We start from the raw sequence: 11,380 nt of genomic DNA on the forward strand, positions 1-11,380 counted from the left end.
AGTATGTAGGATTGTTATGGCTGTGTTGATCTTTAACCCCCTAAGGTCGATGGCCGCACCCCCGCGGAAATCAAATTAGTATAATACAAAAAAATCCCCATTTAAAACTGTTGGTTTTAAGATAGAGAGATCTGTTGTTGTTTTTTGCATTGGATGCGTCTCAATCCACCACATCCGCCTATGTTGCCCTTCCGCATCTGCTGTGACAGGGCTAGAGCGGTGTTTGTCAGACCATGAGACATCCCGAAAACTGGTCTTCTCACAAAGTCATCTGTAGCGTCTTAATGGTTTGGCCCAGAAAATATTATGACCCCTCTCTCACGAACATGATGGTGTTCTCCATTTTGCTCTATGACGCCCACAAGCGTCTTGGGACTCGCCTGAAGTCGGTACAGCTGATCTGCCAACTTCTGTCTGTAAGGTACGAACAGTTTGGGCTACACATTAATATGACCCCTCTGTGCAAAGGTGAGACTCACGAACACATTGTTTTGCTTGAGTACGCCCACAGCCCTCACAAGATTCGTCTGATGGTCCCCTGGTGCCAGATCAAAAAATAAATGGAAGTATAAATGGAGACTGTTTAGTACCAAATATAAGGGGTTAAATACATGTCAAAATTAATCATCCTAATCTTTCTTATCTCTCTCAGATATAGGACAGACACTTCTGTTATTCAATGTGTTTGTATGGGCTAATAGCACTAAGGCCAAATAAAAATGTTCATCAAATATTTTGATACTTTATAATACAATTCCATATAGCTTAGTAGAACCCCCCCCCCCCCCCCCCCCCCCCTCTCCCAGCATAGACAGGGCTTAAACTGTTTAGTGGCAAGAAATAAGTGGTTATATATACATACATACATACATACATACATACACACACACACACACACACACACACACACAGTCGTGGACAAAAGTTTTGAGAATGACACAAATATTAATTTTCCACAAAGTTTGCTGCTTCAGTGTCTAGATATTTTTGTCAGATGTTACTATGGAATACTGAAGTATAATTACCAGCATTTCATAAGTGTCAAAGGCTTTTATTGACAATTACATTGATGCAAAGAGTCAATATTTGCAGTGTTGACCCTTCTTTTTCAAGACCTCTGCAATCCGCCCTGGCATGCTGTCAATTAACTTCTGGGCCACATCTTGACTGATCGTAGCCCATTCTTGCATAATCAATGCTTGGAGTTTGTCAGAATTTGTGAGGTTTTGTTTGTCCACCCGCCTCTTGAGGATTGACCACAAGTTCTCAATGGGATTAAGGTCTGGGTAGTTTCCTGGCCATGGACCCAAAATATCAATGTTTTGTTCCCTGAGCCACTTAGTTATCACTTTTGCCTTATGGCAAGGTGCTCCATCATGGAAAAGGCATTGTTCATCAACAAACTGTTCCTGGATGGTTGAAAGAAGTTTCTCTCGGAGGATGTGTTGGTACCATTCTTTATTCATGGATTGTTCTTAGGCAAAATTGTGAGTGAGCCCACTCCCTTGGCTGAGAACCAACCCCACACATGAATGGTCTCAGGATGCTTTACTGTTGGCATGACACAGGACTGATGGTAGCGCTCACCTTGTCTTCTCCGGACAAGCAATCGGAAAGGGGATTCATCAGAGAAAATTACTTTACCCCAGTCCTCAGCAGTCCAATCCCTGTATCTTTTGCAGAATATCAGTCTGTCCCTGATGTTTTTCCTGGAGAGAAGTGGCTTCTTTGCTGCCCTTCTTGACACCAGGCCATCCTCCAAAAGGCTTCGCCTCACTGTGCGTGCAGATGCACTCACACCTGCCTGCTGCCATTCCTGAGCAAGCTCTGTACTGGTGGTGCCCCGATCCCGCAGCTGAATCAACTTTAGGAGACGGTCCTGGCGCTTGCTGGACTTTTTTGGGCACCCTGAAGCCTTCTTCACAACAATTGAACCGCTCTCCTTGAAGTTGATGATCCAATAAATGGTTGATTTAGGTGCAATCTTACTGGCAGCAATATCCTTGCCTGTGAAGCCCTTTTTGTGCAAAGCAATGATGACGGCACGTGTTTCCTTGCAGGTAACCATGTTTGACAGAAGAAGAACAATGATTCCAAGCACCACCCTCCTTTTGAAGCTTCCAGTCTGTTATTCGAACTCCATCAGCATGACAGAGTGATCTCCAGCCATGTCCTTGTCAACACTCACACCTGTGTTAATGAGAGAATCACTGACGATGTCAGCTGGTCATTTTGTGGCAGGGCTGAAATGCAGTGGAAATGTTTTTGGGGGATTCAGTTCATTTGCATGGCAAAGAGGGACTTTGCAATTAATTGCAATTCATCTGATCATTCTTCATAACATTCTGGAGTATATGCAAATTGCCATCATACAAACTGAGGCAGCAGACTTTGTGAAAATTAATATTTGTGTCATTCTCAACTTTTGGCTACGAGTGTGTGTGTGTGTGTGTGTGTGTGTGTGTGTATATATATTTTGTATGGGCTAATATGCTATATATACAAAAGTATGTGGACACCCCTTCTGGATTTGACTATATCTGACACACCCGTTGCTGACAGGTGTATAAAATAGAGCACACAGCCATGCAATCTCCATAGACAAACATTGGCAGTAGAATGGCCTTACTGAAGAGCTCAGTGACTTTCAATGTGGCACCGTCATAGGATGCCACCTTTCCAACAAGTCAGTTCATCAAATTTCAGGCTTGCTAGAGCTGCCCCGGTCAACTTTAAGGGCTGTTATTGTGAAGTGGAAACGTCTACGAGAAACAACGGCTCAGCCGCGAAGTGGCATGCCACAAAAGCTCACTGAACAGGACCGGCGAGTGTTGAAGCAGGGTAAAAGTAATCTGTCCTTGGTTGGAACACCTACTACAGAGTTCCAAACTGCCTCTGGAAGCAGCGTCTGCACAAGAACTGTTCGTCAAGAGCTTCATGAAATGGGTTTCCATGGCCAAGCAGCCGCACACAAACCTAAGATCACCATGCACAATGCCAAGCGTCGGCTGGAGTGGTGTAAAGCTCGCTGCCATTGGACTCTGGAGCAGTGGAAACGCGTTGCTATGGAGTGATGAATCACGCTTCACCATCTGGCAGTCCGACAGACTAATCTGGGTTTGGCGGCTGCCAGGACAACTCTACCTGCCTCAATGCATAGTGCCAACTGTAAAGTTTGTTGGAGGAGGAATAATGGTCTGAGGCTGTTTTTCATGGTTCAGGCTAGGCCCCTTTAGTTCCAGTGAAGGGAAATCTTAACGCTACAGCATACAGTGACATTCTAGATGATTTTGTGCCTTTCCTGTTTCAGCATGACAATGCCCCTGTGCACAAAGCGAGGTCCATACAGAAATGGTTTGTCGAGATCGGTGGGGAAGAACTTCACTGGTCTGCACAGAGCCCTAAACTCAACCCCATCAAACACCTTAGTGATGAATTGGAATGTTGACTGTGAGCCGGTCCTAACCGCCCAACATCAGTGCCCAACCTCACTAATGCTCATGCCTCAATGGAAGCAAGTCCCCGCAGCAATGTTCCAACATCTAGTGGAAAGCCTTCCCAGAAGAGTGGAGGCTGTTATATAGCAAAGGGGGGACCAACTCCATATTAATGATTATGGAATGAGATGTAGTGTAGCAGTAAGGACAAATATAATTTGTCATCAAATAATAATAATAATTATTACTATTATTATTATATTTTTTTGTTACTTCAAGGGATCTTAAAATTCCAAATCGCCCAGCTTAGACTCTTATGGGTTAACCTATGCTCTGTAAAGATTGGAATATGTTTATTTATTTTTTAAGTTTACACACAAGGTTTGTGACTTTTGAAGTGACCTTTGCGTAACTCTCTTCTTCCCCAAGGGTACACCAGGGACACATCTTTCTTAGAGACAGTGGTGGACATTGTTCAAGAGCTGAAGAGGTTGAATCCCAAACTGGTATATGGTGAGTAACTATTGCTACACAGTTGTGTATCCCATACACTGTAGCTATGCTCAGCAAGGTTGTGGATGGATGTAGAGCTTGGCTGTATGTGTATTCCATATTTTCTTTCTTTGTGTTATCAGTGTGTGATCCAGTAATGGGAGACCAAGGCTCTATGGTTAGTATCCATGCTTTCATAGCACTTTTATTATAGATTTATCCATGCGTATAGTCCATTCTTATTATTATTGTTATAGTCCTGTTCAGACCACTCATGAACATTCTACCCTCTTCTTTTCCAGTATGTCCCTGAGAATATACTGCCTGTTTACAGAGACAAAGTCGTTGCAGTGGCTGATATCCTCACACCCAACCAGTTTGAGGCAGAGTGAGTACAGTGGCTGATATCCTCACACCCGACCAGTTTGAGGCAGAGTGAGTACAGTGGCTGATCTCCTCACACCCGACCAGTTTGAGGCAGAGTGAGTACAGTGGCTGATATCCTCACACCTGACCAGTTTGAGGCAGAGTGAGTACAGTGGCTGATATCCTCACACCCGACCAGTTTGAGGCAGAGTGAGTACAGTGGCTGATATCCTCACACCCGACCAGTTTGAGGCAGAGTGAGCACAGTGGCTGATCTCCTCACACCCGACCAGTTTGAGGCAGAGTGAGTACAGTGGCTGATCTCCTCACACCCGACCAGTTTGAGGCAGAGTGAGTACAGTGGCTGATCTCCTCACACCCGACCAGTTTGAGGCAGAGTGAGTACAGTGGCTGATCTCCTCACACCCGACCAGTTTGAGGCAGAGTGAGTACAGTGGCTGATATCCTCACACCCGACCAGTTTGAGGCAGAGTGAGTACAGTGGCTGATCTCCTCACACCCGACCAGTTTGAGGCAGAGTGAGTACAGTGGCTGATCTCCTCACACCCGACCAGTTTGAGGCAGAGTGAGTACAGTGGCTGATCTCCTCACACCCGACCAGTTTGAGGCAGAGTGAGTACAGTGGCTGATCTCCTCACACCCGACCAGTTTGAGGCAGAGTGAGTACAGTGGCTGATCTCCTCACACCCGACCAGTTTGAGGCAGAGTGAGTACAGTGGCTGATCTCCTCACACCCGACCAGTTTGAGGCAGAGTGAGTACAGTGGCTGATCTCCTCACACCCGACCAGTTTGAGGCAGAGTGAGTACAGTGGCTGATCTCCTCACACCCGACCAGTTTGAGGCAGAGTGAGTACAGTGGCTGATCTCCTCACACTCGACCAGTTTGAGGCAGAGTGAGTACAGTGGCTACTAGGATACATCGGCTTACATGTATTAAGTTGCTAAGTGCTACACAACATGTCATAATGTAGCTGTTACAGTAATGAGACTATCAATGCTTACTACAGTAGTACTACCTCAGAGAAAAACCTGGTTGCTGTTCTTAGCCCTTTGTAAAGTGAAGCAGTAAGGCCCGAGGGGGTGTGGTATATGGCCCATATACCACGGCTAAGGGCTGTTCTTCTGCTCGACTCAATGTGGAGTACCTGGATACAGTCCTTAGCCGTGGTATATTGGCCATATCCCACAAGTCCCACGAGGGGCCTTATTGCTGTTATAAACTGGTTTCCAACGTAAGTAGACCAGTAAATATACATTTTTTGTCATGCTCATGGTATGCGGTCTGATATACCACGACTTTCAGCCAATCAGCATTCAGGGCTCAAAGCACCCAGTTTATAATAACTCTTATAGGTCACAAACTCTTTCTTCCCTCATGTTTTATTCATAAAGCAGCAGACCAAACCTGTAAGGGAACTGTGCCCTGGTTTATGTATTCAGAATCACACATAGCTTGACTTGATTTGCCTGCAAAATACACCCTCTGGACTAATGTGGGATTACATTGGGCATGTGTGCAAGTATGTCTAGCACCTCTGTGCCTGTACTGTAACCTCTCTGCGTGTGTCTCTTAGGCTGCTGACGGGGAGGACGATCAGCACAGAAAAAGACGCTCTTGACGTGGGTTCCATTGTCCGTTATAGAGCTAATACACATGATGATGATGATGATGATGATGATGATGATGATGGTTTTAATCTTGACTTATAATGAAGGCTTCTTGCCCTCTCAGGTGATGGAGCTGCTCCATCAAATGGGTCCTGATACGGTGGTCCTCACCAGCACAGACCTGACCTCTCCTCATGGGGATCAGTTCCTGGTGGCCCTTGGGAGCCAGAAAATGGGTAAGGCCAGGGAGGGAGGGTGAAAGTTTAACTTGCCAATGTTAAAAGGTAACATGTTAAAAGGTAACAGACTCATACTGACACTGTGTCCTTTCCTCAGTTAGGACAGATGGGAGCAAGTCCACCCAGAAGATTCGTATTGAGATGCCCAAGGTGGATGCAGTGTTTGTGGGCACGGGGGACCTGTTCACTGCCATGCTGCTGGCCTGGAACCACCACCACCCCAATGACCTGAAGGTCAGTAATACCCCCAGCAGGGGGTTTATTAGAATTGTTTAGAGATTAGAATCGTTGCTGAGCCTGTTTCTTGCTCAGTTGTGAATGGCTTGTTTTCTTCAATGAGCTGCTATGTTCTCAGCCCAATGTCAAAGGGAGAGATGCTAGTGAATGATTGATGCAGGTAACTGAATGTCTAACAATGGAGATTGTAGTCAGTCTTCCTCTGTCAGCATGTTTGATTGTCTCTCAGCCTCTTTATCTCTCCCAAAAATCTACCAAATCCAAACCTGAATAACTGCTTGCTGACTTCTACTTCACGTTGACCCCTGCTGGTCATAAGAAGAACTGATCACAGACAGACTATATTGATTGATGACTGAGAGATCAGTGTTTCTATAATTACCTAAGAAACCAAATCTGCCTCTGGAATTCCTTAAAAGCAAACATCTGGCCAACTTACCAGTCCACACTCTCCCTCCATAAACAACAGCCCCCTTTGTTGTTGGAACTTTTTATTCAGGATAATAGCAGACATCGACAGATCTGTTGAGTCTGTTGAGTAAAGTTGAGTATGCTTTAGGTCTTAAGGTGATCCCTCACCTCTGACCCTTAACCTCTCTTGTTTCCAAGGTTATGCTCATTGGAAAGGGCAAGTGCTGACGGCAGAGGAGCTTAATGTTCTCTATGAGGGTATCAAACTCCACAACATAAAAATATGTCCGTTTTAAGATTTTTTTTGCATTGGATGGGTATCAATCCGCCTATGTATGTTCTCATGGTACATAACCCAATTTAATTATATTACTCAGTCTGCAAACCAGAATTTGTAAGATCCTGGTCGAATGAAACAGACGGAGATCCAGCTAAAATAGTCAAAAAGGTTTATTCACGGGAACGTTCTAAAGTCAAGAATACAAAACAATTCATTTTATACTGACTTCTCACACCCACACATTCACACAACCATACGCACACACATACACACAACCATACGCACACACACATGTCCTGCTACCCAGCCGACAGAGATTAGTGACCTTGTCCTTGAGACGTACTCCCCGTTCTCTCCCAAATCTCTAGTCAGGTCGGCACCAAGCTCAGACAGTCTGTGTTTATAATACCATAAAGACATATTGTCTTTACCCTAATTCTGACTAGGACTACACATTTATTGATTATGATTTTATACATTCTAATCAATTCCATACAATTATATGTTTCAGGGTGGAATATTCTAATCGTTCAATTAACAGATAATTTTCACCTATCAGTGGTGAAAGGTGATAGAGCTGGATTGGTCAGACTACGAGACATCCCGAAAAAGCCGGTCTTCTCACAAAATCATCTGTAGTGTCCGAACAGCTTGGCATAGAAAATATTATGACCTGTCTTTGGAAAGATGAGACTCTCACGAACACGATGGTGTTTTCTGTTTTGCTTTAACGACCAGAAGGTCAGTAATGCAGGGGACTGGGGAGGTTATCAATGCAGAGATAAAAAAACAAGCTACATTATCCTTAATAATGTAATAAATGTGGTTTGATCCATGGACTAGTCTATCTTTTCTAACATACTTGTCTCTCTTAGTCGGCCTGTGAGAAGACGGTCTCAGTCCTGCACCATGTTATCAAGAGGACCATCACCTATGCCAACGGTGAGATAATATTCAAGGCTCTACTTGCCTGTTTGTATGACTGTCTAATCTACACAACAAATGCAACATGCAACATTTTCAAAGATTTTACTGAGTTCCAGATCATAAGAAAAATCGGTCAATTGAAATAAATAAATTAGGCCCTGATCTATGGATTTCACATGACTGGGAATACAGATACGCATCTGTTGGTCACAAATACCTTCTTTTTTTTTAAAGTAGGGGCATGGATCAGATAACCAGTCAGTGTCTGGTGTGACCACCATTTGCCTCATGTAGCACAACGTATCCTTCACGCTGTTGATTGTGGCCTTTGGAATGTTGTCCCACTCCTCTTCAATGACTGTGCAAAGTTGCTGGATATTGGCAGGAACTGGAACACACTGTTGTACACGTCAATCCAGAGAAATCCAAACGCGCTCAATAGGTGACGTGTCTGGTGAGTATGCAGGCCACTGAAGAACTGGGACATTTACAGCTTTCAGGAATTGTGTACAGATCCTTGCGACATGGGGCTGTGCATTATCATGCTGAAACATGAGGTGATGGCGACGGACGAATGGCATGACATTGAGCCTCAGGATCTCGTCACGGTAACTCTGTGCATTCAAATTGCCATTGATAAAATGCAATTGTGTTCGTTGTCCATAGCTTATGCCTGCCCATACCATAACCCCACCGCCACCATGGGGCACACTGTTCACAACGTCAATGTCAGCAAACCGCTCGCCCACACGACGCCATACACGCTGTCTGCCATCTTCAGGGTACAGTTGAAACCGGGATACATCCGTGAAGATCTTACTTCTCCAGCGTGCCAGTGAAAGGGGGATACCTCGTCAGTTGTACAACTGAATGCATTCAACTGAAATGTGTCTTCCGCATTTAACCCAACCCCTCTGAATCAGAGAGGGGGGGGGGGGCTGCCTTAATCGACATCCACGTCATCAGTGCCCACGTCATCGGTGCCCAGGGAACTGTGGGTAACTGCCTTGCTGAGGGGCAGAATTACATATTTTTACATTGTCAGCTCGGGGACTCGATCCAGCAACCTTTCGTTTACTGGCCCAACGCTCCTACCCTCCAGGCTACCTGCCGCCCCCGTGGCCATTGAAGGAGAGCATTTGCCCACTGAAGTTGGTTATGACGCTGAACTACAGTCAGGTCAAGACCCTGGTAAGAACGACGAGCACGCAGATGAGCTTCCCTGAGACGGTTTCTGACAGTTTGTGCAGAAATCCTTCGGTTGTGCAAACCCAGTTTCATCAGTTGTCTTGGTGGCTGGTCTCAGACGATCCCGCAGGTGAAGAAGCTGGATGTGGAGGTCCTGGGCTGGCGTGGTTACATGTGGTCTGCAGTTGTGAGGCTGGTTGGACGTACTGCCAAAATCTCCAAAACGACGGAGGCGGCTTATGGTAGAGAAATTAATTACATTCTCTGGCAACAGCTCTGGTGGACATTCCTGCAGTCAGCATGCCAATTGCACACTCCCCCAAAACTTAAGACATCTGTGACATTGTGTTATGACACAACTACATATTTTTGTGGCCTTTTATTGTCCCCAGCACAAGCAGCACCTGTGTAATGATCATGCTGTTTAATCAGCTTCTTGATATGGCACATCTGTCAGGTTCGATGGATTATCTTGGCAAAGGAAAAATGCTCACTAATGTAAACAAATTTGTGCTCAACATTTGAGAGAGAGCTTTTTGTGCGTATGAAACATTTTGGGGATTTTTTTATTTCATCTCATGGGACCAACTCTTTTTACATGTTGCGTTTTATATTTTTGTTCAGTGTATATTCCAGTCTAACATCTCTCCTCCTCTCCATCAGAGATGGCCGGCCCTGGTAAGAGACCCAACCCTGCTCAGTTGGAGCTGAGGATGGTCCAGAGCAAAAAAGACATTGAGGACCCGGACATCGTAGTGGAGGCCACCATCTTATAACACCCAACGCCTCATAAATAAACGTATAGGACTTTTACATCATGAGGTGTCATCTTGCCTTATAGGATCTTGTAGAGAGCACTGTTTTCATGATGGACATCAGACTATTTGACCTGCACACCACACACACACATTTACTTAGTCACTGCCATGTGTCTTTACTATGACCTGAGCATTGTCACCCATTTGAAAACATAGATGGTCTTAGAGCAGGGTCGTTTAACTTTTCTCAGCTTGAGATCCAGTTGAGAAATTGACCGTCCTTCCGTGACCCAATTAATCCTCTTACGACCCAAATTAAGAATAGTGTGTGATTTTTATAGATGTTTTCTCATAACTCACAACCCACCTCTCACATTACCCAGGGCCCACTTTGGGTCCCGACCCATAGTTTCAGAAACCCTATCTTAGAGGAACACACACAGGTTGTGGATATTACCATACATCAGAATAGTGAAGTGACTGTATGGATACCTGATTGGCCCTCAATACGGCATAGGTATTGGCATGGGCCCTGAGTTTCCCCTGACAATGTGAGCTGACCAGGAGAATCTCTGCGCTCCAGTTATGGGTTGGTGATACATCATAGGCTTTTATCAGATCCAGTGACGCATTACATTTGTGCTACCATGAAGCATGTTATGCAGTACTAATCCGTGCACGTTTGATCATCAGATTTTCAATTGTCCATTTAAAAAAATATATTTTAGGCAAAAAGTATAATATTTCATAGTTTGACAATTGTATGTTTTTGTTTTCATACTTTTTATGATGTGAATGATTCATACATTTATTTTACTATTAATGTACTTTGTCCTAATAATAATGCTTGTCATTCTTAAATGTCTTACACATTTCTAACTGAGGTAACAATATTTGCACAGATAATCTTGATAAACATGTTTATTATTAATGTTAATCATTGAATGCTTTTCATGGTCTTGATTGTCTTACTATTTTCATATCGTTACTAGAACACAGGCCTATGTTGGTATGGAAAAAGTACAATTTGGCCTTAGCCAAATAGTCGTTTAGAGGAATACCGTCGTTGAATGTTTTGTATCTATGCCTGCAAAGGTAATGAAATAAATATTTATTATACAATGTTAGAAAGATAAATGCCAAAGCTGAAGCTCTGATAAATGATGAGGAATAATAAAATATTATTTTAATTAAACCCACCCGTCTCTGTTGTAGTTGGGCCTCTATGCCTCATGTTCCTGTTGCTATGTCTCCCTTGAGTGGGATAACAGTGAGATCAGTAGTGTTCTGTTCTACAGTTCTATAAGAGAGTGTAGATAGGGGCAGGCTTTAGCTTTGTTTTGCACTATTAATTGATCCCACAGGTATTGGGAAATGAATGATTTATGCCACCAGTGAATCTCTATCTTCTATAT

The 11,380-nt window shown here is 44.1% G+C and overlaps 1 protein-coding gene across 2 annotated transcripts in view; it reads left to right on the forward strand.

The window, feature by feature from the left end:
• The window catches only part of LOC120064131 (pyridoxal kinase-like), a 30,246-nt gene extending 19,082 nt beyond the window's left edge, over nt 1-11,164 (forward strand). The window contains exons 4-12 of one of the 2 annotated variants that reach the window (XR_005478568.1): nt 3,867-3,950; nt 4,073-4,107; nt 4,232-4,317; nt 5,892-5,937; nt 6,050-6,161; nt 6,262-6,398; nt 7,604-7,833; nt 7,968-8,034; nt 9,871-9,913. Coding sequence is in view for 1 of the 2 variants with exons in the window: in XM_039014496.1 (XP_038870424.1) it covers nt 3,867-3,950; nt 4,073-4,107; nt 4,232-4,317; nt 5,892-5,937; nt 6,050-6,161; nt 6,262-6,398; nt 7,968-8,034; nt 9,871-9,983 (680 nt within the window). In the remaining variant the exon portion in view is untranslated. Of the gene's footprint in view, nt 1-3,866; nt 3,951-4,072; nt 4,108-4,231; nt 4,318-5,891; nt 5,938-6,049; nt 6,162-6,261; nt 6,399-7,603; nt 7,834-7,967; nt 8,035-9,870 lie in introns of both variants that reach the window. The other variant, XM_039014496.1, reaches the window with a different exon arrangement.
• The last annotated feature ends 216 nt before the right edge of the window (nt 11,165-11,380 follow it).

The sequence above is a fragment of the Salvelinus namaycush genome, chromosome 19 (assembly GCF_016432855.1).
Source record: "Salvelinus namaycush isolate Seneca chromosome 19, SaNama_1.0, whole genome shotgun sequence".
NCBI lineage: Eukaryota > Metazoa > Chordata > Actinopteri > Salmoniformes > Salmonidae > Salvelinus > Salvelinus namaycush.